This window comes from Orbicella faveolata, unplaced genomic scaffold, assembly GCF_042242905.1.
Source record: "Orbicella faveolata isolate gen_17 unplaced genomic scaffold, um_ofav_v1 contig_27, whole genome shotgun sequence".
Classification (NCBI taxonomy): domain Eukaryota; kingdom Metazoa; phylum Cnidaria; class Anthozoa; order Scleractinia; family Merulinidae; genus Orbicella; species Orbicella faveolata.
The window spans coordinates 1811653-1839556 of record NW_028301555.1 but is presented as its reverse complement, the minus strand read 5'-3'; the positions used below and the strand labels follow the sequence as shown (position 1 = coordinate 1839556).

Genomic DNA, 27904 nt, shown 5'->3' with positions numbered 1-27904 from the left:
CAGAAACTGCAAGGGACCGCATACTATAAACGTTGGCAACTTAGGATCTACAAGAGATCTGATCAGCCAGAAAAATGTATGAAGACAAACAATAGACTGCAAGGCTGATACAACGTGAAAAACGTTTCGATTTCGGTCCAGGCCGCTGTGTTTGGGTTCATAAGAGAGAGGGAGGGGAGGCTGAGGGTAGACCATGTGAGATAGGGTTTAGTAGCATGAACTGAAGTGACCAGAGAACCTAACTTTGCATCATTTCCATATTCAAAGAGCCTTGACCAAGACCTATAGTGAATATGGTCTCCAACTGAGAAGTTTTAAGATCACTTCATAAGTTCACCAAAAGGTTTTGAGTGTCCATACACATCTCAGTTACTTTATTTTAATATATAGATTTATCAAAGCCTAAAATTATAAAAGCGGAGCCCCTGATCGCAATAATTAACCCTAAAGGGAAAAGAGATGAAAATGATCAATTGCCACGCATGTAATTGTTCCGCGGGTGATTTAAGGGCCTTTTCATGTGAGCCCGGTCAACCGGGCTGGCTCGGTTTCCGAGATCTCGCCTCGCCACTCTTTCCTTCGTAAAAATTTCGATGTGTTCATATGAGAAGCCAGGCTGGCCCGGTTACCGAGATCTCGGGTTTTGCGACCGAGATCTCGGTAACCGGGATGAAAATTTTCCCATATGAACACTCCAGCCCGGGTAACCGGGACGAAACTTTTTAGACGAAATAGCTTCGCTTTCGCAACATAGCGGCCAAAATGGCATAATTTTTGCCTTGTATGTATTTCCACTTTAGGAGTAGGCGAATTCGCTTTATTAGTAAAGTTACAAGAGTCCACAAAGCTGCGACAGCCGTGAACGATACAAGTTTATGTTCCACCATTTCAGTTGTTTCTTGGATTTTATCACGGTAGACCAGGCTGAAATTTCCCATATGAACAGACAACAAAATTCGTCCCGGTTACCGGGCTCATATGAAGAGGCCCTCACCCAAGTTTTTCCAGTTGAATAACAACAACAACAATAACAACAACAACTTTTATTATTATTATTACTCGCATATTTACAATTTTTACATGTATTTACTTTTTTTTTTTTTTAATTTGAACAAACTACACCCAATAAATGTACCTAAGATTGTAGAAATTACGTACGCAATATATCAGGGCCTTTCCAAGATATGATTTTGCAACCAAGTTCTAAAATTAAAGGCCATTATCGAGAACAAAACTTCAAAAAGTCGCACCCTAAAAGACAACTGTTTGGTCATGGAAACCTACATATCATTAATTGTCAAGTTTTGCTAAAACTATAGAAGTGCACTGAAGCTAAAAAGGGGTGATATGATGGGTTTTAATATCAAATTGAGAAAATCTAGAAGGTTTTTTTCAAATCTTACCTTTCTGTTTTGGAAAAACCACCAAAACTCACTAAAAACTACTTTCGTGATATATATGAAATGCGATGAAATATGAAATGTGACATGATCGATATGCTATGATTTTCGAAAACACAATAAGATCTAAGGTTTTAGGGACGTGGTCAAAATTTGAGAAGACTCAAGATCCCCTAACATGACTGTGACGGAAAAAAAAAACTTATAGCGTAGCCAAAATTAACCCACAAAGCCGCTTAAAAGTACCCCAGATAGCCTATTAAACAGAGGAAACCGTCCTTGAGTGCCCCTGCAGTACCTGTTAGTAATCGGAGTACGTGCAAACTGAAAGACTACGTGGAAGGACTCTCTTTGACCTCATTAACATGTGATTTTGTGGTCGTTACGTATGCCCTTGTATTGGCTTTAGTTCTTAGGTCAAGGACAAGTTTGCGTGGCTTTTACGATTCAGTAAATTCCAGAAATTCAAGGCAAATAAACTTATATAATTTCATAATTTATTTATAAAGCCTAGCTATATTGTTAGAAATTAAGGACTTCATAACTACTTATTCAATAACAGGAGTAAATTAACAAATGAAACACTGTAATAATTGTCTTTTTTGATTAAGTTGAGTAATGAATACATGGGCATAACTCTTGGCTTGTTGCCACTTAATTAAAATGTACAGGTTGGATACTTAAGAAGGATAAGGAATCTGTTGGCCGAAATTCTTGAATATCTTGGGTATTATCTCCGAGTGAAAGGACAAAGGGCTGTTAAAGTACCGTTACTGTGAACTTAGGTGCGAAAATCAATTAAGACTGATGATTTATGCAAAGAAAATCCGTCGGGGTATACGAACAAACAAAAGAATATGGAACAAAGACCGCCGCTATAGTAGTTTTAACTAAACTTGCTAATGAACAGCTGAAAGGAGTTAAAATAGCGAAAAATATTTAAGTGAAATCCCAAAGCAAGGCTGACCAACTCTAATGTAAGGTCTGTGGTGATAAAATATTTCTCCACATAGCGGGTGTTCTGGAATTAAATTGAAAATTTTACTTTCGCCTTTTGAAAGCTCTGAACAATAAGATTTTGACCTCTGTGTAATAACATTCAAATGCGACAACTTGTTATGCTTTTTTAACCTTTAAAGGACAGTAGGTTTTATGTTAAGTATATAAGTTATGTCCATTTTATACCAATTCCTGTCAAAATGAAACAACAACTCAAATATAAACAACAGAGTTAGTGTTCTTTTACTCAGATTTGGGCATGTTAATGAGCTCGCAAAGTTTGTATTAACCGCACAAAATTATGCATTGTATGAGTTCGATTGTTAATTTGTCGTGCTAAAATAAGGCTACTTGCTTTTTTAGCTTGGACCGAAACATCGGGCAAGCTAGCAAAAAAGAAACGTTTTCTTTCAACAAATGTTGCGTTAGTAAAACAAACGCGCATCACGCACAAAAAACGCGAAAATCGTATCCCGCGCTTTCATACCAAGGGGACCCCCTGCCAGTCAGCGTGGGGCGATCAGCGGAGTGTTTACAACAGAACAGAGTAGCTGAAATTGTGGCATCACTAAACAAAGTGGAACATAGCTAATATCTTGAATTTGATTTGCCAGAAGATAGCACTGATGGAAAACTTCTTATCAAGATCAGTTAAGCGACACAACGAGTGGTATTTTGTTTAAAAATTTTGGCGCGTACTTTCGTATTGGTGAACTCTCTCGCGGGCAAAAATGGCGTCAAAAACTCGAAACTCGATTTCTTCAAGTACGCGGAGCCCTTCTCCAGAGAAGTCGCTGGGACTGGCGAAGACTTCGCTTTCAGCTTCGACAGAACAGTTAGTGGTGTCTTTATCAGGTAAACATTCCTTTGGTAACTACGACTGTTTAACGATCTAATCTGTAAAGTTATGTTCAATGCAAGACCTGTCTAAACTTATTAGTTTAGCATGAACAATAAGCTCGAATGATTTCGCTTGCTGTCGGGTCGAATACATCAGGGAAATAAGTGTCCTTAGCTGCAGCGATTTCAAAGAAATTAAAATATTTGCAACAAATCGCACATCAGAAATATTTTCGTGAACAAAATCTCATTTTTCTAACGCATCGTCCGGGTTATAGCACTTGTTCGATTCGCACGTGAATGGCATACCCTGACTTTTATTTTGGTTTCACATGAATGTGTCGGCAGAACTACACGCTTCGCGACCGTTAAAAAGAAGACGTTACTGCTTTTGTTTGTTATTAACTTGTTTGCTTTTGAAAACAGGGGTTGTAAACACCCACAAGCTGTACAATACAATCAGAAACATCACTTGTACGATGTAGTTTATTGTTACTATGGATTCCAATATGGTTGACATCTTAACTTTATGCATGGCATCCCGCTGTTTCAGTTTTGTCTGCTAAGCTCTGTTTAAAAATTCTTTATTTTTGAACAGAGGAACAAGTTCTGGTTCAAAAGAGGACATTTGGAAGATGGGTGAATCATTTTCTTCAAAAAGTAAGTCTGATTTTTAAAATTCCATTAAATAAATATTTTAACCATTGCAATTTGCTAAGTGTTTCAAACAATATATATATATGGGTTATTGACCAAGCGTTTGGTCAAGATGGCTGGATATTGGCCAAGTTCTTTTTTGTGTGTGTTTATGGACCATGAAAGAGTTGAGTTCTATAAACATGCCAAAAATAGAACAAGGCCAATATCCAGCTACTGTGACAGAACAAGCTAATGGTCAATAAAGCATTTATTACATGGAAAAAGAACACTATTTTCTTGTGGGACACAGCAGATAATCCTGGGCTGGTAAGATAGCGCCATCTTGCCTGCTGGGTAGCTAATCATAGCGCAGGATTTGATTCATTTTGCGTACTTACTGAGTTAGCCATATATCAAATATATTTAGCAACTGTGTATTGAAGACAGTAAGACAGAAAGTAGGAGAAGGGGTTAGTAAGAAAGACAGATAGTCAATTTATTGATCAATCAGATGATCAGTGTGTTGATCAGTTAGTTTACTAATTGATCATTCAAATATGTTAGTCAGGCGGTTGATCAACAGTTTAGTTGAACAGTCGATTTGTAGTCAAGTAGTGGTGACAGATATGACACCATTGTTGTATCTAGGATTTTTTATACAGAGTATATAGACCTAATTATATTTTTTCAAAAGGTAATTTGAAGTTAAGTAAGCTAATATCCACAATGAAGTAGTGAAATTGAATTTTAGCTTTAAGTTAAAAAGAAACTGCCTGAAAGGTGTTAAATTCATGTTTCTCTAAGTCAGTCAGCTGATTTCTTTTACCTACTCATCAGCTACGTATCAAGCGTGTCTCATTAATGATCACTCATCAATCTGATAAACTCATCTGTTGTTATTGACCACATGTGGATTAAGTTACATCTATTAGCCAGGCCCTTGTGAAATTTTATTACTTTGAGAGTTCATGTTATCAGCATTTGGTATTGTAATATTCACTGCTGGTTCTCCACACCCTTAACAGCACAAGCCTCCAATGCATGTTGATGACTTGATTGAGGGTCTTCAAGATGGCACAAAGTTACTGGCACTACTAGAAGTATTGTCAGGAGAACGCTTGGTAAGATATACTTCGTGTAATGATATATATCACGTTACAGTTGAAGTTTTCAAAATCCTGTTTCCAACTCCTTAGCTTCCAATAAAATATTCTACCTAGACTTTTAAAAAATCAAAATATAGCTTTGAAAAGCCCAGATGCTTTTATTGAGAATTTCTGCCAGTAATATTAAATGTACGATTTGAACTTTGGCGAGTAAGTAGAATATATAGTACTAAGAAGAAAAAGAAAATATTTTCCATCTTTCATGTCTATGAAGTTGCAGAAACTTGGGTGAATGAGAATTTATGCTGAAGGAACACGAGGTGACAGACGAGTGTTTCCACAGCTTTGTTGAGTTCCCAAACTTTTACAAGTGTATCTGCATATTTAATAAGAACACTGTGATATTATTTTGACATCAAACACCTGACATCTTCCCTCAACGAAGGACTCAAATCCATCAGAGAACTTTTAATGTGCCTTTTCTCACGAGTATCACTTTTTGTTTTGTCTCTTCATTGTTATTAACACCGTAATTAGGAGCTACCTTGTATATATGCATAATCTAGCCTGATGACGGCATAGTTCTTACAGAAATGTAACTTCTAGTTTTGCCAATTGTTGTCTGAATTTCGACACAATGATCGCTCTTGGATTATCATTCATTCTCTTCGTACTTAAGCTATCAGCTGGTACTGGGTTTAAGAAAAAGGACAGGAAACCATTCGTTTAAATTTTATTTATCAAAATGAGAATTTTCTTTGCATGTGCCATCCTCACATCTACATGATCCTACATTGCTTGGTATTTCATTGCTTCTGTTAAACTGTAGACTGAAGTACATACATGTATTAACTGCTTTTAGTGCGTACTTCCTTACACTTGGTGTTTCTAATAATGTGATTTACTGTATGTATAATATCTATCATTTTTCAGCCAAAAGAAAAAGGAAGCAAGAGACCTCATCATCTTGCAAATGTTGGATCTGCCTTGAAATTTTTAACTACAAAAAATGTAAGTGATAAAGGAGACTCTTTAATTTGCTAGAGGTTTTTTTTTTTCCCTCTAAGTATAGTTTTCTAGTCACAGCACCTAATGGGCTTAATGCAATAGGCCCTGTCATATGCTAATAGTTGCACTGATTTTAACTTGAGTGAGTTTTGAATTTACACACCAGGTCAAGCTTCTGAATATTCACAGGGAGTCTGTGGTAGATGGAAATCAAATGCTGGTTCTTGGATTGATTTGGGCCATTATTCATCACTATCAGGTAAATTTAATTAAATGTAAATTTATTTCCACATAAAAAATAGCATCAAGTGCTGCTTGAGGCTACATGTAGTCCATTGTGGGGTTTTCCACAGCAAGTAATTTGGTAGTTCTCCTCTTTGCACTTGAGTGAGAAAGAGATTGAGACAGTACAGCTTCTTGCCCAAGAACACAACACAATGACCCAGGTCCTGGGCTCAAACTCTGATCTCTCAACCCAGGGTCCAGTATACAACAATGTTGGGCAGAACCGATAAGGCACTTGATCTTTATTAAACTAAAATTTCTGGATTTTGACATCTGAAAGTTACTTCTACACCTAGTAGCTTATTCATAACATTTTTCTAGGCTATATACTTCATATCACTGATTTTTAGGTGACTGACAATTTTTTCTAAACTTTTCAGTGCGGGTAAAAATTTTCTCCAAGTTCACTTCACTTCACCTAGATATATATTGGTTTTATTTTATTGATTCCTTCATTTTACTGATAATTTGAAACATTTATCCATGACGACTTTCACTGTCTTGGATGGACCTATTCTTTCTTTATATATAGTTTTCTAATGTATTTCCTGTTGTTATCCTTACTAAGGTGGAGGGTTTCTATGCAAACAAGAAAAAATCCAGGACAAAGAAATACCTTCTAGAGTGGTCTCAGAAAGCAGCCCAGAAAGCCACAGGGTAAAACTGCATACTTATATACTATTATATTATAAGAGATTTAAAGGACTTGTTGTTACCGTGTTAACAAAATCACTGCGAAATCTAACTGCACCCTGACCAGTGCCTGAGGAGGAGGTTACCTGACCAACTGAATATTTGGGTAATAGTTCCCCTGGCCATGAGAGGAAGGGGCTGGGGTAGTAGGTTGGGAGTGTGGGTTGGAAAACCTGACCCCATTTATGCAAGAAAAACCTTTAGTTAAGTATGTTTCCTATGTAGGACAGCACCCTCTGTTTTAGAACCCGGCTTAAGACAAAGCACTTTTAATTCAGTTAATCGCAATTTAACAGAGTTAACGGTTGCCATCTTGGAGCTGGCTGCCAATAGTGGAAGCTCCTAAATGCCTCAGGCACCCAACGTCTATTTAGTGATGCAGCTGTTAAATTGGTGGAATTGAAAGACGTCGAGAACCATACAATGTTATTTCCTTGTCCTGAAAGTTATCTTGTGTTGACCGGTGACCTTCTCTGTGAATATCGGCAAAAGAGTTTGGAATCCTGATTACTGTATAAAGCATATTTAAAGACAGTAATCATTCAACCATACCCTATTTAAGACAAGTTCAGTCTAACCTGTTTAGAACAGTTTCAAATTATATACCCTACTCAAGACGGCAATTCCAAAAATTATACCCTGTCTAGCAGTGCATCCCCAGGGCTGTCACTAAGTTTCGAGTCACCTGTAGCCTTGTTCTCCACACCTGTAGCAAACTTGTTACTTTGTGGGTTTATTTTATGAACAACAGGCGAATTCACCTGTAGATCAAGATCAAATCAAGCATTTTCAGCCTTAACAGGTGTTTTGGGGTATGACCGTTAATGATGGCCCAGCATCCCTGTATAGGCTATGCAAGGGAGTACCCCCCTTCTCTTTAGACTGTTCACAGCCTCTCTATTTACGCACGCGAAAGAAAAAGCGAGCGAAGAGAACGCGAAGCATGCGGGGGTGGGGGGTCCCCACCCCCTACCCCCTACCCAGTCAAGTCTTCCGTTTTGTGCTGGCGTCTAGTTCTCTCGCGATTCTATCCGCGAGTACCATCAAATAAAAATACGAGAAAACAGAGGGCTGTGAACAGTCTACTTTCTCTTGGGCTTATCATACTTTATTTAGTATTGCCAGAACCTAGTCCCCCAGACCTAAATGTGGTTCCTTTAATGGTTATTTTGTCTCTGATTTCTTGTTGATATAGATCAAGTGAAGCTGTGAAAAACTTCGGCTCTAGTTGGAAAAATGGTCAGGCATTCTTACATATAATCCATGCATTTAGGTAAGGTTTAACAAAGTTGATATGGTCTAAGTACGTTAGAGTGGACTTGACATCTTCCCAATCACGATGTGTCATTAGATAAGAAGACTGAAGACTCAGGTTGATTCCGAGATCTTTTGACCACTCCCACCAGTGTTAACTATTCCAGCTTGAAAATTTTCAGGGTTTGCACGCACCTTGAAAGTCCTCAAAAGTCCTCGAATTTGAAAATCAACAATCAAGGTCTTGAAAGGCCATACAGAGGGTCCCTGAAAAACCTTGAAATTTGAATGAAAAAGAACAAGCGGCCAGAGCTTGACGAAAAAACCTGCTCTCTTAGTGGAAGAACCAAAAACGACTTAGACTTGAACAAAGCTGTCAGGTGTCCTTTAAACATCTAGTGTCAGATTCTTGTAGTATTTTTTATTGGATTGGGTCGGTGAAAAATTGAAATTGTGTCCTGAAAAGTCCTTGAAAAGTCCTTGACTTTTTAGTGCAAAAAAGGGTACAAGCCTTGAATATAGCACTTTCTTATCTTTAGGGGGGCTATGTCTCAATTGACACATCTGAAAAAAAATTATCAGAGTCGTGTTTTGTAATCCATCGTCATCTTTCTTAGTCATAACCATCCTTTACTTTGAAAGTAATTTCGTACGTGAGAAAACCATGGCTTAATAATGAAAAAAAGACATTTGTGACTAATGTGTATAGGTCAAGAGCTCTCTACTGGTCAAATCAACCACTCACCAACCCTTTTCTTTAAGAAATAGAAAACACGTACCGTATTTCTATCAAGTTTTAGTAAAATATCTTCTCGCGTTCTATCACGAATGCCGTTCTCTGATTGGCTACGCTACTCACTATCTATTCTGTTGTAGATAGTAAGTAGCCCAACACTGTGCGCTTGTTAACGAACTGTCGGTCGCCTCTTTGCGTTTTCGAACTGTCTGTGAAGAGGATTTAGATAAAGTTTTGAACGACTAGTAGATTTATACGAAAACAATTAGATTATTCGCTCACGATTTCTATGCGTGATAAAAATTTCGAGCTCATAATCTAATTGTTTAACTCGATAGAAACACGGAGAACATGTTTTCTATTTTCAGAAAATTCCGCGACAAAAAAGGAACCATTTTTTTTTACTTTGATCATCAAAATGTAAATTGTCTTTGCTCGCGTCAACATCATTACGTGAACAGCTCGTGCTAGTTCCTTGTTTCAGTCGAGTTATAGAAACACGACTTTAAACCAATCAGCGCGCATTTTTTCTTTGGGCTATTTTATAAAGACTTATGATGCCAACACTTGAAGAAACAATCACTATTTTAGTGAGATTTTTGCAGTCTCTCAAGCAGTGAAAGTTAATTTACGTATGTGTCGAAGAAACGCGTTGAAAATTTTATAGCAAAGCAATGTCGTTATTTTTGATGCCCATTTAATACTTTCGTGCTTTATATACATATGCGCCCGTAACTGAATAAGTTCGCAGGTGGTTTTGTTTTGCTTAAGTGCTTATTTACAAATGTGTTTTTGAAACGTGTCATGATATATCTTATCAGGTGCCATTCTGGGAGAATATCGGTCCTTGATACGGATCATGAATAGGGAGGTCTGTACGCTCGGAAAACGCAAAAAATTCGATGGTCGATGTTCTTCCGGTACAATCCCGAGCAAGCTTACTGAATAAGAGAATTGTTACAAGATGTAAATGATTAAAAAAGAGCTGTAGAAACTATGTCTGTTTTAATAGTTTAAATGGCGAGACTTCCTCTTTGCAAACATATACGTCAAATTTTGTTTGTTATTTAAATTTAGCGATTTTTTTAAACACAGGAGTTTTGTTTGGAACTCTAATTAAAAGAGCTCACTCAAAGCGAGGTCTTGTTTTGCTGGGCGGCGATTCTGATTGGTTGATGTTGATTATTGCTTTTCTGAGCTGTCTTAGTCATTAAGTTTGCGTACACAAGGCTTATTTGGGTGGAGGATGGAGATTCGTTATATCTTGGCTCGTTATATTCGTGATCCGTTATTCGTTATTCGTGATTAGTAGTTCAATCAGTGAAGGTAAAAATGTCGTGGTTAGGTAAAGTCTGTTCGTTATGTCGACGGATGCGCCAAAGAAAGTAAGTTTCGTTCTAATCCTTAAGATCGTAGGAGCAAGATGACTTGTTAGAGCTGACGACTGACGTTGGTTCATGCAGATATAAAACGGTTAGAAGTATTGTTGCTCCTCCCTTGTGGATGCTAGTCTGTGAAAAGATCATTCTCTCTGGGCTCCCATTAATACAGGTCTCTGGCCATACTTGCGGGTAAAGACTGCAGGAGTAGAGTGTCTTGTCCAAGAACACAACGCAACGACCCCGGTCAGGGGTCGAACCTGGACGGCTCGATCCGGAGTCCTGAACGCACAAAGTAAACTGCGAGCAAGTTCTCTTGCAAACCTTACTCTAAGGACTTCCAAGAGAGTTTACTCACAGGCGACGCACTGAGTATTAAAGCATCGCACTTCCTTTTGATTACACTGCATTAACTTTATGAGTATTTGTGTTGTTTGTAATTTTCTAGGCCCGATTTAGTGGATCTCGGCGCCGTTCAGAGCCGTGATGATGTTTCCAATCTACAGGAAGCGTTTGACTTAGCCGAGAAACATCTCAGTGTACCCAAGCTTTTGGAGCCTGAAGGTGAAGAACATTTGCCTGAATTATAGAGCAGTTTTCAACTGAGTTACGTAAACAAAAACCAATTAGACAACTCAGCCAATCTCAAACCGTAGTAAAACCAAAACCAAAGTAATTGCTTGATTACCTTCGACACTCGATTGAAAACCGCTCTAACTAGCGAATTCCATTTTACAAATGGAAAATGTCTGCAGGTTGTTGTGCAGGTTTGTCGAGCAATCGCTGCATTCACTGTCTTCACTTGAGCAATTGTTCCCTTTACAGTGGAACGGAGAGAAATGGTGCGAATAGAGAGGCAGTCCTAGCGAACCCTTGCCAAATGTCTTTCCGACTGTACGGTAAAGTTTTCAAAATTAGCGACAACATTCTGACAGGTTTTTGACTAATACCCGGAAGTACCGACCCTCGGAAAACCGCAGCATCAAATGTAACTTATTTTTCTGCGGGAAAAAGAAAAGAACAGTGGGAAATAATAGAAGCAAAGGACAAAACATAAAATCTGTTTCTATGTTTTATGTTAACTTCTCCCTAAATTGCTGGAATTTTTCTTTATGAAGGAATAAATCCAATGCCCTTTCTATGTTGCGTTAAAAGCTAACATAATAACAGCGTCATAAATGTCACCTGATAGCGTTAAAGGACTTTGTTCCGGTTTTGTGTATGTTTTCGGAGTTGATACAATGATAGGAAGATGCAAAAACCAATTTTCAACACACGTTTTTATATGCCTGAACTGTGCAGCTTCAGGAAAAGGCTGCTGGATGCGGATGTAATAAAATTGTTCCGTTTTTGATCTGCTCCAGTTTTGGAATCACCTGTCTTTTCCAGCGATCATATTGCAAGTAGCCTAACAAAACGAAACGTTTGTCTTCTCTTTTATTCGGAACGCATTCCTTGAACCACGTACGTCATGTGACTTTTTCCCGCGCTTTGAAACGGTTTCACGTTCGTGACACTTCTTGCCACCATGCGATTGGCTTAGTTATAATGGTTTACACGTGCAGTTTTATGATGGCGGCTGTGGTTCAGAATGCAAGAACATGCAGTGGAAAAATTTTAAGACGGTCTGTTTTTTTTTTTTTGTTACAGATGTTAATGTGGAGAAGCCTGACGAGAAATCGATTATAACGTATTTGGCTACACTCTGCGACACTCTCGAGTCAGAGAAAACGAAGTCGCCAAAAAGACCCGTCTCACCGACCAAAACCGCACCAAAGAAATCTAGCTCTCCGAGCCCCTCGGCTAAAGGAGCCGGGAGTAGAACTTTAAGCCCCGAACCCAGTTCTCCCGAAGAGCACACAAAACAATTGAAGAGAAGCCCTTCTCCGGTGAGCACAAAAGCAAAAGATTCAACTTCAGCTGCGGGTTTTCCGTCGAAGGGAGGAGAGGGTAAAGTGGTGCGTTCCTCACCCACCCCTCCCAAGAAGCAAACAGAACAGTCACGAAGAAGTTCATCGCCATTGAAGACAGAGAGAACGACCTCTCCCACTGGAAAAGGCAAAGCTCAAGTTAAAGTGAGTACTTCGAACTTAACCGGAGTTTCACAAGACAGTTTAAAGAGTGGAACCCCCAGTCCAAAATCCTCAACCTCAGACGAGCCAATGGACACGTCCCCAGAGAAAGATACCAATCTAGCGCCGCACAAACGGCGTGACACTCGATCGGTAAGCCCCTCGCCTACTTCTGCCGCGCCGAAAAAGCCGAGGGTAAGCCTCACCCATGGTAAATTGTCGGCGTCTTCGGATCATTCTGACGGGTTGAAGAACAAAAGACATTCGCTTGCAGTAGAAAGCAAAAAGTTGTCGGTCCCCGGTGAGCCAGGCCGTAAAAAGAGAGCAAGCGTGACTGGGACGCTTTCGACGTCACGCAAACTCAGCTCAACTGGACCGACGCCCATGGACGTAGAATCCTCGTCAAGTGATTTGGAAGAATCCGAGGTAAGCGGACATTTACGATAGTGTCGTTAAATACTTGATTTGTGATCCCAGCCAGGGGAGCAGGTACCAGTTGAGGACTAGCATTCTCATTTACGTCACGCTGGCGTGATCGCTCGTGGATGCTCGTGATTACTCGTGATCGCTCGTGGATATTCGTGATTGCTCGTGGATACTCGTGATCGCCCGTGGATATTCGTGATTACTCGTGGATACTCGTGATCGCTCGTGGATATTCGTGATTACTCGTGGATACTCGTGATCGCTCTTGGATATTCGTGATTACTCGTGGATACTCGTGATCGCTCGTGGATATTCTTGATTACTCGTGGATACTCGTGATTACTCGTGTTAACTAGTGGTAGTTTTGATCGGAGAACAAGAATTGGAACTTTCTCGGAGTACTTCAAAACAAAAACGGGACTTCTCTTATGGTTTGCGATCAGAAGCTGGCGTGGCCGGATCATTATAGGACCCTGGACTTGAAACTCGAATGTCGGGGATTTAAATTCCGTTCTGACTCCTACCTTGAGCCGAAGGCAGTGTTTCACTGTAGATCCGCGTTTAACTCCTCGGCCACGCTTGTAACCAAGCAACTGGTCTGCATCTCTCTCCTCCGCATAGGCCTCTTTCGTGCTGCCTTGACCGTGTAGGATGGCAGTTAGGAGGCTGGCGAGAGGGAATAGCGCGGGGAATTGTGATGTTACATCTGAAATGTTTGTTTCTTGATACAGGTATGGTATTGTTACGGACGCCTTTTAATTAATTTATTTCCCACTTGGAATGGGAAAAGTTATAGGTATTATTATTTCACAGTCACACTCTTTTCTGCAATACGTGTTTATTTGCCGTGCAAACTTCATTTTTGTGCTCTTTTCACAATATTTCATTCCCATTACTGTTACTAAGATACCGATCGCTTCGTCAAACTATTCTTTCTCTTATGAATATTGATAGTTCAAGATAATATTTCCTTGTTATTGTGTTTATGCTGATGAACTTTCAATGGACGTTTAAAACGTTTGCTTGCGGCGAAGCCATTTCATGGGACGAACTCTTAAGAGAGGTAGACGTGTTGTAACAAAATTGCGATCTGATCAAATGATAGAAGCTGGGCTTTGAAGCACGATTTCTTCAAACATCTGCGCTTCCTGTGAAGTACGTATATTACAATCTTGTTTTATGGAAGCACTGCTGCTAGCACAAGTGCTTTCCTAATTTCGAGACAAAGTTATCGGTCGTTGTGTGGTAATTTCATTCCTTCGTCATCGATTGCTTTAACTTAGTGTGTTTTCAAATCCGAAACGTTAGCAACATTGATCACTTTTATGCACAAGGTAATTGATACTTTCAAACGCAAAGCTGATGTCAGACAATCATGCGAACGTTTTTGTCCGTTCACAATCGTATTTTTATTATGGTGCCAACTTAATTCTTTGTTCATTATTTTAAAACGATATTGATTTTAAATTATATACGACTGGCTTATAAATAAAAAATGAATTTCGGAAAACTGACAGTTTCTAACAGATGACCATCAAATATTATCTTGTAATTGTCGAAGTACTGTACTTGTTATTGCCTCCAAAGTGGTAAAATAATTATTTATTTGCAGGGAGCGCATTATTGTCTATCTTTGCAGTTGCGACATCGTTTTAGCGATATTCGTATTGGTGCCCGGGTTTAGATGACTCTACGTTGCAGTGGAGTCGTATAAGACTATTTAAAATACATAACGCAGAGTTTCTTTTCAAATGTAAATAACCAACTTGAAGTGTGACAATCAGATTCAGATAGCTTGTTGCGTGACACCAGGTCACGCAGCACGTCACACAATATTCCCTTGCGTGATGCTCTGTAATATAAGTATAAATAGCTTCGGACTTTGCTTTTAAAAAATAACCCTTTCCTCTCGCTACTGTAAGGCCATATCAGATGAAACTTAGGCCTGTGTGATAGCAAAATTTACATGTTTACCCGGTCATCAATTAATATCAACTTTTTTGGGGGTCCAAAGCAGACTTAATGTCGGAAACTTCACAATCAATTTAAATCTTCATACTTCAATTCAACCGAGTGATAGCACTGTCAAGCTATTTTTATTAACAGTTTGGAGTGACGTGGGTCGATTGTTGTATTTTTATTTGCGATTTTCAAAAATGGGTTAAAAAAGTGAAAAGTCACAAAATTTCTTTTTCAAGTTGGTGGTTGTCTAGAAGAGGTGTTTATCGTGAAATTAGTCACAACATTTTCCATTAGAAGAGTGAATTTCCATTGATCCCTATCGACTCTGTGGCTTTTGTGAGGCATAACAATACAACAAAGATAGAGAAAATTAAGGAAGAAATTTAATCAATATAAATGAGGTTTAGAAACTGCTCAATTATGTAGCGACTGGCCTTAATCTTTCTCCCAGGTAATAAGATAAAATAAATCTCTGAAAATGTAATGATAAGAAATTTTATTAAGTCAGGGCAAAGTTGATCATTTTAATATTTCAGTCGATAGATTTAAGAGAGATTCATTTACAATTAAGGTATAGTATCGAACAATCTTTATTTCAGTTTTGCAGCGAACAGCCTCGATTCTGTCCTTCAAAGAAGCTTGGGTGAATATTTATTTTTGGTTTTACAGTGCATAAGTTATAGTTAATAGTCAGTGTTTTGTCTTTAACGTTTCCTTTAGGCTTCGGGTTGAGTTATACAGTTTGTAGTTAAAAAACACAATTTCTAAGATTAAGGACGAAAATTTCTCTAAAGGTTTGCAAGACGAGCCTGTCAAAATTTTCAGGAAGAAGGTTTTGTGTCACACAATGATGGCCAAGTATTTTGTGTTACTTGAGAGAAATTTTCGCGTGCTTAATTTTCGCGATCTCACAGACGACTCGTTAAATTTGAACAAAATAAAACCTTCGCGAGGTGCACAGGCAGCGTTAGAGTACTTAACTGGAATTTGGAACAATAATTAAGCTGATATTTAATGGCTGCATTTTTTTTATGAAAAGGTTTTGTAATATCCTTCAGGCAGTGTGCTTAAAAAGAGCTTAATCACTTTGAAAAATTAATTTAGGAACCTTTTTGGTCGTCCGTTGTAGTTAACCAAGTTTGACATTCGAAGAAATAGCTTTTAAAAGGCTTTATTTCATGAAAAAACCCAAATTATTGCCGCCTTGCTCGTTTGTTTTGAGCTTTTTGTATTTTGTTTTCAATTTGTTTCGTTCGCGAGATAGACAGATGGTATACTCTGGGCTTATGAATATTCATTGCTCGAATTCGATGTGTATTGTGAGACCAATATGGCTCCGTCGCCGGGATGATGTTGACACTGATGTTTGGTTTGCATTTTCTTTTGAGAGGTGCGTTCAAATTCATCAGATAAGTGTCGACGTTAAAAATAGTTTTTAACTTTGGCTGTCGATTTTTTTTTTCTCTGATTCAAGGTGGATCAAATGCAAATGATAATTCAAAGGTAAGAATGAAATTTTGGTTGGAAACGAGTCGTTACTATTCGGAAAGAAATCTGAATTTAAGATTTTGAATTTCATTACAAATATAATGTTGATTAAGTCTTTTTCTTGATTGACTCTTCTGCACAAAAATGGACAGTCAAACCATTACAGACCACCAAAAAATTCACGAAAAAATCATAATTAAGATATATTTTGGTTAATTTTTGCGATGCAAATTAATTGTATGCGAGGTGACGATTAGTCAAACTCTTTTTTTGTCTTTGAGCTTTGACTTTCGCATAGTCTCCGAAACTTCGAATACTGCCGTAAGCGATGAGCTGAGAAGATGAAAATTTAGATTTCACGGAGGTAAGAACAGAGTTCTTTTGATAGCATTGTATATCAGTTTTAGTGAGCTTTTTAGCGTAAAGATGCACAAATTCGATGTTAATATACCGGGGCATTGCATGGTGTTTAATATATTCTGTTCGGACCAAATGGTGATTATACTTTAAAGATTAATATTGGGAAAGTAACAATGAATTACCAAGGCAAACAGCTCCGATAACTTCTAGACGGGCTGAAAATTTAGGATCACGGCGGACGGAAGGAAGCATAGTTTAATGTTGCAATATCGAATACCTAAGGCGAAAGTTAAAATGAGAATGACAGACCAAACAACAATTCACAGACATAATATGGCTATTATGCACTTAATTCCTGGTCGCGATCGGAAATAGATATTATGTGTTGTCGAAAATCTCGATGTTTCCCGAGACGAAGTCGAGTGAAACATTCGAGGGAAAGATTCGAGGGAAAAGAAAATTAACTGCTTACCCAAGGGACCAGTAATTAAGTGTTTTGCTGTATAGCTGGAATTAAGTGTAAAATAATGGGGTAAGAAGACTTATCCCCACGTCAAAGTAACCTCTGGCTAGTGGAAGAGCTTGTGACTTTTATGTTTAGCCACCTTAAATTGTCGAAACTTAAAGATGGCTCTGAACTCCATGTGCAGAATTTTTTAACGTTTGCCAAAAGTTGCGTCTTATCCTGCTAATCAAAATCTGATTATAGAAATATGGGTTTCACAGTACAGTTTTTGAATTATAAGCACTTAAAGAAAACCTTAAGGGTGTTTTAAAAGGTCATACTACTGCTATAGTACCCTTTTTGGTCACAAAAACGATAACAGCGTGTTGACTAATGATTGGGTAGTTTTTTTTTTGAGGATTTGATTGTGGCAGGAGCTGATAAAGAGTGGTTATAGTGACCCATCAAAATGTAAGTCTAATAAAGTGCTGGAAACTATTTAAGCGGGAAATGAGTAAATTAAAATTGTTACTATGGAGACTAGAAGTGATTTTGAGACAGAAAATCTAGCATTTTAATGATTGTGGCAGTAAAAAAACAGCAGCAGCCACAACATCAACAACAACAACAACAACAACAACAACAACAACAATAGCAACAACAACAACAACTACAACAACAGTAAGAAATATTTTGCGTTGTTGTCATCATTCATCACCAGTTCGGGAAGATAGCCAGCGTTCTCTTAAGTTGTTTGATTTTGTTGTTTTCTTTTCTTCTTCATACTTTCAGACTATCTTCCACATTTTGTTACATTGCATAAGTTAATGAACCTAAACAAGCAGAGTTTTAAACGCATAGAATAATTCTAAAAGCCGTGTTATACTTAACACGCTATGACCAAAGGGTTTACTCACCTAAATTTCGTTTTACTGGTACCACCAGTGTTGACTCGTCATTCCTTAACTTGTAAAATCTATTCTGTATCATCCTTTGTTTCGGCGCGTCGGTAATGACTGTACAATATAGATTGCGTTACTTGGAAACCATTTCAAGTCGACTTCTTCCCAAAAGTGCGACTTTTGTCTCTAATATATTTCGTGACGACCTCTGTAAAATATCTCTTTCTGTTTTAGAGTTTTTGTATTCTTAAAATTCCAGGGATATTTCCTTGACGGTTTAATGAGAATTTAATTGCTTTTGCCACCTTATGAGTTTCTGTCTTGGCATGTTTGCTCAATTTTTTTCGCGTGACCTAGACGGGGGTTATTTCCTAGTTAAAATAGACCAAACGAATATTTTTTTTAAGGAAACGCGTTTTACAAATCGTTACGAAGGCAACAGTGTTGTTTCTATAGTATTTTCGAGCGCACATCTCATTCAAAAACAACTTGAACTTTTTAAATCTTTATCTGCAAGTTGGAAGAATTGCTTTATTATTACTTTCTTCATGTTCTAGATAAAACGAGGGTTTGTTTACATTTCTTAATCCTGGAACTGTATTCGCGCGGAGGTGTTTTGTAAACATACGAGCAGCGAGGCGCTTAATGAGGCTTTTATTTGTCGAAAACACCTTCACTCACTAAGTTTTGTTGGTTGGAGTGTTTTATAATTAGACGCAAAGAGTACGTGTTTACCTTTTTTCGGGTTTTGTCACGAAAGCCTTGCCTGAATAATTTTTGCAGTACTCTTTGAAGATTGTTTCTGTTCGTGCTAAAACGTGATTGTCGAAGCCAATTTTCGTTTGTGAAAGTGCGCAATTTGTTCGACAGTTATTGGGGATTAGTTTTGATAAGGTCAGGCATTTTGAGTGAAAGCGATATGTACTCTTTTGTTTGCCCGATGGCAGTTTGTTTTGATTTCAACGCGGCGGGGCTCAGTCTTAGTTGTGTCTGTAGCTAGCGCTCAATTGAAATTGTATCCTCTGCGATAAGAAGATGAGCAACGAAAAAATGCAACGAATTGTAATCTTTAAGAATTCCTAATGGCAGTCTGGTCAGAAAAATGCTGTGTCAAGGGTTACCATATAGGTAAGTCATTCCTGATAAGTGTGTGTGCTTTCACGTACAAACACGCGAATTTCGAGTGCTCGCAAACGCTCATGAAAATTTCTACGCTCTGTTCACCGTTCGTACACCAAAGCGTCAGAGTCCACGTATTTGTTCACCGAAAGCGCCTGAAGCTTCACTTAACGAGCAGACGAAGTTGCATTTTAGTTCGTTTTACTTTGAGGAAGGAATAATTTGTAGATGATCGTCATGTCAAAAGAAATGACAACATGGTAAGCGATTGTCGAAATGCTATTACACAATATGCGAGCCTGTAATAAGTTCAACAATAGATTGGAGTGCTGGCAAAAGAGTTTTTATAAAATACGTAAGTTACACTTCGAAGACATTTTGTAACATTTCTCACTGGTGTTGTTGTTACTTACTATTGTCTATACAAGGGTTGTATCGTCCTTGTTGTTTATGATGAGCAATACATTATTTCTCTCTTTCTTTTATGCGTTGAGCAGCATTTCGGCTAAAGCTGTAGTCATCAAGTCGTAGATTTTTCTAGTTTACTTCCTTATGATACGAGACTTTTGGGATAACAAGACAAAGTGTGGCACTGGAATCCGGCGACACGATTGTGTGACTGCTTTATATTATTTGACACACAACTTAGCGAAGCTCGCGAACCATTCCTGACACTAGTTTTAGCGTTTAAAGTGTTGTAGACGGCGAGATGGTATTGAATATGTTATACAACAAGCGGCTTTAATTGTTTTTAATCAAATGTCGCATAACTAGCAAGAGATCATTGCCTTCAGTTCAATATTTTTTTCGAGATGTTCATACAGTATTATGCCATACGAAGATTCAAATGTCAGGCGATCATTTTTGTCACGCTTTCTTACTCAGTACTGGCGCTAAAAATCTGGACAGACTTGTTTCTAATAGGCAGCAAACCAGCTTTGTACCCACACGCGAAAATTGAATTCCAGCCTTGGTGAAAAATTGATAGGTAATATTGTATGATCATTAGGACAAAATCAACAACAACATCAAAATCCAGAAAAACCATATTGTAAAGTTGGCAAATTAGTAAAATGTTCCTACAACCAAAGGGCACTAAGGCATTCCTACAAATCCATTTTCAATGTGGTGAATCCGGAGGAACGAGAAAAGATGATAATTATTTTTACTTGTAGTAAGAACAATCCACAGTGTTATGTCGCTGCCTGGTGGGCACAGTGCTCGAGCACCGAGATTGAACACGGCCTAGAAGTTGACGTTTTGTTTCTTGTCCTACATTCTCAGGACGATGAAGAGGAGTTTGAAGCGGAAAATGAAAAGAGAGACATTGAACAGGAATACAAGGAGCTTACTGATTGGTTAAACGATGTGGAGAAAAGAGCATCTCTGATGGAACAACAATGGAGCGAGGAAGGCGAAGAGGATGAACCTAAAAAGAAACGTAAAGCGGTGAGTTAGACAAGAGAGGATGAAGGGAGAGTAAGTCTCCCATGTAGGCCTTATTTCCAAGGTAATCCCTCTGAAGCTATTTTTAGATCACTCCTGGTTTCGGTAATCCGGGGGGGGGGGGGGTCTAGAAATCGGTGACGCGGATTTTGCTCACGTGGACGACCCAAGCAGCTTTACATGCATTTTCAAATGTTTAGGATGAACAAAACGAAATAAAATTGTTATCCTCGATTGATGCGTGACACTTAAATGGTTATAAAAATTCAAATGAGAATGAAATTGAAAACTGATACTGTAGATAAATGTCAAAGTGTCATCTTGTGAAAAATCACAAACGTTTCGGGTTTAGCCCGAAGTTTCCGTGCTGAACATTTAACGGTTTCACACTGAACAAGGGCTACTCCCGAAACAATTGTGATTTTTCACAAGATGACACTTTTTACAAGCATTTTCATCCACGCCGAAAACATTCACGCAACGCATGTGGTAACTGTGCCCTGAATATTGCGAATAACTTTGTACCATGCCTAGAAAGGGGGACTGCCTTGAGAATAAGGCTTACACGAGGGATTCACTCTCTTAGCCTTCAAAGTACCTTGAATTAAATCGACCAATTTCAATATATTTTAACAATTCTAACTTTGCTCCGAGGCTGTTTGTAACTTATCTTTAGGCATGGAATTGTGATATATTGTTAACAAAATTTAGCAAAAAAATAAAAAGTTACAAAAAAAAAAAAAAATCCCTTTGCTCCGAGGCTTAGGGGAAAAATCAAAAGAAAATGATAATATGTATTTCTTTTGTTTTATTCCCCTAAGCCTCGGAGCCAAGTTAGAATTTAAATATAGCGAAATGGGCCTATTGTCTTCTCCTTCATACTTCTTGATGTAATTGTAATTGTAATGCATTTTCATGACGCATTTTCCATATGGATCTGTTCCAATCATTTGTTTTAGTATTAAAATTGCAATTCAACTCCGCGGTGAGATCCCGCTTCAGCATTTTATTACACCCCACCCATCCTACCCATGAATACATACAAACAGGCTAGAACATAACGCTATTCTTTTTGGAAAAGTGATTAAAATGTGTCAGAGTCTCTGCTGAGTTGGTGGTCGATTAAGGGGTCAACAATTCCTTGTGCTGACCCCGTAATCTTAAAAGGTATTTTTCCGGCGTTTGTTGCGAATTTCAATACACTAAACAGTCATTCACCCGACTGTATCCTTTCCCCAAAGCAATTCTTTTCAAGCTCATGGACACTTTTCTACAAATAAACCAAACGTCGATGTTCCTCACATTTGTCATCTTCAAAACATTGTTCAGAAAATTATGCTAGTCTTTTGCTTCAGTGAACGTTGGTAAAATACCAACCAAATACTCATTTCATTACTATGTTCTTATTATGGCCTGACTGGCAGAAGTAAGCAATTTTTATTCTTCTTGGGGCTTAGCTAGGTCTTATATTCGGTCTTGTCAAATTCTCTCTTTTTTCGCTGTCAGCAGTTGCTGGGAAAGACTGTTTTTCTTTATCTACATCATTTGCATTCTGTGCTAAAACTGCCAGAAAGCAGTCTAGCGTATCCGAGTTTTTCCAATTTTTTTTTGTTCATTCAGACATCTTTGATCGAGGGAGTCTATCCGTACATTTGAACTCTAATTACACAGAATAACGTTATTTGTTTCTTCCAGTAATTTTGTCACCTTTAAATTGTTCTCGTTCAATAACTGCTGTTGTTGGCGTCGATTTTCAATGCTGATATCATTCACAAAGACGTCTAAACGGCTTTTCATCTATTGTTAGTAATCGTGGCTTATTATGTTCGTATAATAGCTTAGATTCTGAGCAAACAATGGTTATTGACTCTCGAAGTAAATTTGCATTGATAAAATCTTTGGTATCACAGGAAAACATAAGTAAGTCTTTTGTGTGTTGCGTCGAGAACAAACCGGCAACGAAATTACAGCAAATTGACGATCGTGTAAGCTGGCTGGGCTGAATGCAAGATTTACTTTGTAATGAAAATGAAGTCATTTGCGGTTGTTGTATTTTTGGAGGCCGCTGCTGCAATAACCTGTCAGCATATCCACTCAAGGTACATTAAATAACATACTCGTCTAACGAGTGAACACGGAGCTTAAACTGGCCTGAGTGGCTGCAAGGGACTCTTCGATTGTGTTCAGTTGCAAAGGTTAATAATTAATAATAAGACTTTTAGCTCGTGGTTCTATTGGTTGATAATTGGCTTGGGGTGAAGCTGCCCGGAACCAACTGTCAAAGTCGATCGTCAGCAAGATAGAATAGCCTAAATGTTTAAGCATAACCGAGTCGCTGTTAAATTAAATATATTTTGTCTATCAACCTGATATGCTGGCGGATCTGTTTGATGTAAAATATCAGAAAAAAGAAACGAAAAACCGCGCGGCCTCCGAAGGCCTTTTGTCGATTGATATTAGTTTTCTGTTTAGCCAATCACATTGCAGGTTTGCCAATAGCCAGCCACTACGTTATGCGTGAATAAATCCATGATCAAAAGCTAGTTTCTTCTTAGAATATCAACACGCTGCAGAGTACAACTAAGTAAGCACTACTCTACCTCCATTGCCACACTAGTGGGTTTTCAGTTTTGTGCAACATCGTCATATATGGTTTGTTTTCTTTCAACAGAAACAGATACAGATTTTTCGGCAACAAATCCAACGTCGCGAATACCATATTAGTCGGATAATCGAGACGAAATATCCCGAATTTTCTCTTCCCGAAGACAAGCTCAAGGTTCTCGTAACGAAGTGGGAAATAGTCAAACAGAAGGTGACCGTGTTGGAAGAGAAGATCTGGGAAGTAGGGCGTCACGTGAGAAAGGATGGCAAGCTTGGTAACCTGTTGTTGTGGTTACACGAAGCCGAGGCCCTTCTCAACTATTACGAGACGGACGAGAGCTGGGTCTGTGAAGTTCCCGCCAAATTTCTCTTGAGACAACACGAGGTAAGTCTAAGCTTTGTTTAAGAAGCAATTTTTTTTTCTCTGTTTTATGGTGTGTTTTGGCAAAGATTCAGGTGATACTCGAGTACTTGCCAAGGGATGTCTGTTAAGATGTAATGATATATATATATATATATATATATATATATATATATATATATATATATATATATATATATATATATTTTTTTTTTTTTTTTTTTTTTTTTTGCGATGTGCAAATTACCTTGAAATCACGTAAAATCTTAGTCTCCTTAGCAGCATCGTCGTCGTCGGTGTCTTCACGTACCGCTCAGTTCTATCGGAGGAGGAAGCGTTGCGAAGGGGACTAATAAAATCTAAAAATAATAACTTATTTAGCTACAAAACAGCAATTAGTTAAGTCTACATACGAGCCAAATGGCCCATCAGGCCTAAGCTTATCCCGGTTTTTGTAGCGTGAAGCGACTAGGAGTATTTCTACTCCCCCCTGGATGGGATGCTACTCCATCGCAGGGTTACCCTCGCCGGTACCCATTCATACACCGGGGTGGAGAGAGGCACTGTGAGAGTAAAGTGTCTTGCCCAAGAACACAACGCAATGTCCCCGGCCAGGGGTCGAACCCGGACTACTTGATCCGGAGACGAGCGCACTAACCATGAGGCCACCGCGCCTCCCACTAACAGCAAACAGCAAAAAGGCTGTAACAAACCAAAACGAAAGACAGACGGTCAAGATAGGTAAAGATTAAGGCGGAAAACAAATGACAGATAGTTGTGCGGCTTGAGAAGACTAACGTAGGTTGAATTGAATGAGAAATTTATAGTTTGTGTATCGTTGAAACGAGTATCAAATGTGGGTCACCTGGTGTTTATGATTAGAATCTTAATTTGCGCATACTAAAGGAAAACACGAAAAAAGAAAACAAAACGAGACAAAACATAACCTTGCAATCGTTCTCTTAAAGCTCTTTCCTGTGTCAACTCACTGACCTCTTGGCGTCTTTATTTCATACCCAGACTTTCTTCAAGGACTTGGACGAGCACTGTAAAGGTCTGGACGCTATTCTTCAATCTGGTGCAGACGAAGATGTCTTGGTGGACGCGTCGTTGCTAAAAGAAGTTGACAGTCGCATCAAAGCAGTCCAAGAGAAGTCCGCTGACAGGCTGTTGAGGCTCGCTTATGAGAACTCTAGGTCAAAAATTTTAGGGTTGTTAGACGCTGGACGAAAGCAATTGAATATTCAGCCAGTCAAGTACGCATCGCAGGCTCATGTAGAGAAAGCTCTCAAGGAATACACGGTAAGCATAAAGTGACCAGCCTCTGATGTCAAAATGCAGATTCTCCTTACTGGTCCCTATGCTTTGGAGAATTTGATTTTAGGTGTTTATGACTTAACTTGACCGACTTGTATTTCTTGTGCTCTTGGGGCTCCTCTGTCGGTCAACGGTTTGATTTGATCCATCGATCCCTTAGCGTGTAATCCAATTTGAGAACCGTTTTTGACAGTCGATGGTAAAATGACCCTAAAGTTCCGAGTCCCACCTTCTCAGCTTTGACTTATTATGGTATCGAGTTAGCTCATTTGCCAGCTTACAGTAGAATTGCCTTTCACTGGTCCCCTACCTTGTACCGGGAACTCGTAAGCCCATTGAAAACCTCTGTTTACAGCTGACGGTCAAAATTATTCTGACTCATTTGCCAGATGAACGTGAAATTTGCACCTAGTGGACCAATGATTAATTCCCTCCAGGAGATGCACCTACAAGGAATTATGGTAGTTGTATTCATCATCTTGGACTGAATGTTTAGTTTGATGAATACCACTAACATGAATCCCTGCAGGCCTATCTCATAGAGGGAATCGAATTGACCATTGACAGTTAAACACATTCAGTTGGGGTCTTTTATTTAGTAGAAAAAATTACCGTCATTTGTTTGTTTATGGTAAATCGTGTCCAACTGAAGACCCCTTTTTGCGTTATATTACACGTTTCATCCGTCGAACGGCAAACTAAGTTTTTCACTGAAGGTCATTTTTAAGGCCAAGCTTTTGTGTAGCCTCACCAACTTTCTTTGGTCTTTTGTTTGTTTCGCCCAAACTCTCTCTGTGTAGACGTTTTTCGTCGACAAGGAGTTCCTGAAGAAATGCAAAAAGTACCGGCGAAGTCTCCACGAAGCTTCTGAAGCTTACATGAACATTCTTCCGGAATCTCGCACGACGGAAGTCAAAAGCCTTGTATGGAACGTGGATCAGCAGGTGGATAAGATGGTCGAAGAGGCCACTGCAAAATACAGATACCTCGATGATGTCAACAAGAAGTGGAAAACATTTGATACGCTGATAGAATCCGTGACAAAATGGATGGAAGATGCAGAGGCGCTAATCACGAATGGAACCCTCAAGGCTTGTAAGGTACGTCGTGTAAAGTGATCATGAACGTTGAGAACTTGAAGGTGTATTGTTCTACCCGTTAGAAGTAGGGTAAGTGGGGTGGGGGTGGTTGTGGGGTAAGTGGGGTGGGTTGGGGGAGGGTGGGGGTGGTTGCAGGGTTAATTCTTACTTGAGGACTTGAGTCTGCGGAAGACTTAACAGAATGTTTGGAAACGCAGAGGTGAATCACGTTGAAGCCCTTAGTTGACACTTCAGTCATTTTTTAATTGCTTACTTTGTAAAGACAACTGCGGTAATCACTTCTTCCCTTTGGTCTTAATTCATGTTCATTTTGATGAACTGTACGAAATTTTCTTCTCAGTTGGAAAGTAGTCGAGTGGCAAAATGAATAGCCCATTTCCGAGTTGCCTTAAACCTCTAGCAAAGCGAGACCTGGTTATTTTAATTTGCATGCGAATGAAATCTCATTTTCATATGGAAGGATGGGCACCAAAACTCACTTTGAGGAAGAGACTAAAGGTAATTCGGAAATGGCCTATTTGATATACCTTGGCATAGGTTTTTCAAACTCTGGAACATACATGCAACCAAGAGCAGCAGCTACCGAAGTTGCAAAGAAAAATATACCGTAAAATCGAAATTTTATGGTAACTCAACAGTGCACGCATCGCATGCCTGTGTTTTAACTAACTTTCTCCGTGGTTTAACGCCATAGGATTACCTGAAAGATTTAGAGAGAATCCAATCAGACGCCTCCACAGCTCAAGACTGCAGTAAAACAATAATAGCACACTGCCAAGACCGAGTGAAAATCGACATGAATCAGCTTCTACGAGACATGGATCGGCGTCTGAATCGCATCATCCGGCGCAACTCGCGGATCATGAAATGCGACAAGCGCAACTCCAAACTGGAGAAATTCGAGAGCACAGTGGACGGTGTTATGGACTGGATTCACGACGCTGAACTTTTCGTTTCGTCTGCTGTGGAGGGGACGTACGAAGCTGTGAAAGAACGCACCGACAGGCTTGAGGTAAACGAGGATTTCTGTACGGCAACGTCTGCTTGCGCGCTTTGTTTTTCGTTGTTACGCGCGAAGTGGTAAGCTGCGTTATTCGTGCACGGTTTGATGTGTTATACAGTTGACAATGCTGTTACATGTATATTTGTTTTCTGTGATGTGCGTGGGAGAGTTAAGACACAATAAAGTTGTTGATTAGTTTGTGACCTCTGTAAACCGTTCTTTTTATGTTTTCTATTTTATTTACCCTAACAACAGTGGCAGAATTTACACAGCATTATGCTTCATTGACTTTCCTTGTTACTTCCATGGAAGACGAACGGAAAATACGCTCTTAAGACCTCTTATGCTTCTCTTGTGCTCTTGGTGTCAAGCTACCTTGTCAATTCATAACTCGATAAGTCCATGAGATGAGCATAAATCGAATCTTAAGTTTCCGTGAAATGTAAATTAGTTTGCAGCAGTTTCACAGATCGCTGCTATTAAAAAGGAATATAGATTGTCTTCTCACCCGGGGTGGTTTGGTTAGGGTGACTCTCCTTCCAGGAACAACTTTTCTCCATATAAACAGGTCTCAATCTTCGTTCTCAGTCGTTCAGTGTTGTGTGCATGATGATAAGTGCTTATTCTTGTTTTGACATTTCAGGTGACACAAAGGGAGATCGAAGAATGCGAATCTAACGTAAACTCGTTAAACAGACTCACCAAAGCCATTCTCAAAGATTTCAAAACGGACATGGCCTCCTCCATAAATGCGACGCTATCAAACATTAATCGGAGATTTGAGAAGATCAAAGCCTCGGTTCCTCACAGGTATTTTGTTTAAAGGATTCTCTTGTAATTCAGACTGTGTCCAGTGTAACTCTGTCACTCTTAAGAGCTCCGTACGGCATAGAATAATGTTTCGACATCAACGAGACCATTAACAAGTATAACCATACGTGACTTACTAATCTACAACTT

General features: G+C 38.9%; 1 protein-coding gene across 1 annotated transcript in view; it reads left to right on the top strand.

Moving 5' to 3' along the window:
- Positions 1 to 2887: 2887 nt before the first annotated feature.
- Positions 2888 to 27904, top strand: part of LOC110045900 (uncharacterized) — a 90076-nt gene continuing 65059 nt past the window's right edge. Inside the window, exons 1-15 of the mRNA XM_089296974.1 lie at positions 2888 to 3254; positions 3838 to 3899; positions 4904 to 4999; positions 5918 to 5995; positions 6159 to 6251; positions 6846 to 6934; positions 8166 to 8243; positions 10788 to 10903; positions 11990 to 12837; positions 20398 to 20562; positions 23231 to 23548; positions 24545 to 24826; positions 25642 to 25941; positions 26636 to 26953; positions 27588 to 27754. Of these exons, the coding sequence (XP_089153100.1) occupies positions 3131 to 3254; positions 3838 to 3899; positions 4904 to 4999; positions 5918 to 5995; positions 6159 to 6251; positions 6846 to 6934; positions 8166 to 8243; positions 10788 to 10903; positions 11990 to 12837; positions 20398 to 20562; positions 23231 to 23548; positions 24545 to 24826; positions 25642 to 25941; positions 26636 to 26953; positions 27588 to 27754 (3134 nt within the window). The 5' untranslated portion in view covers positions 2888 to 3130. The remainder of the gene's footprint in view (positions 3255 to 3837; positions 3900 to 4903; positions 5000 to 5917; positions 5996 to 6158; positions 6252 to 6845; positions 6935 to 8165; positions 8244 to 10787; positions 10904 to 11989; positions 12838 to 20397; positions 20563 to 23230; positions 23549 to 24544; positions 24827 to 25641; positions 25942 to 26635; positions 26954 to 27587; positions 27755 to 27904) is intronic.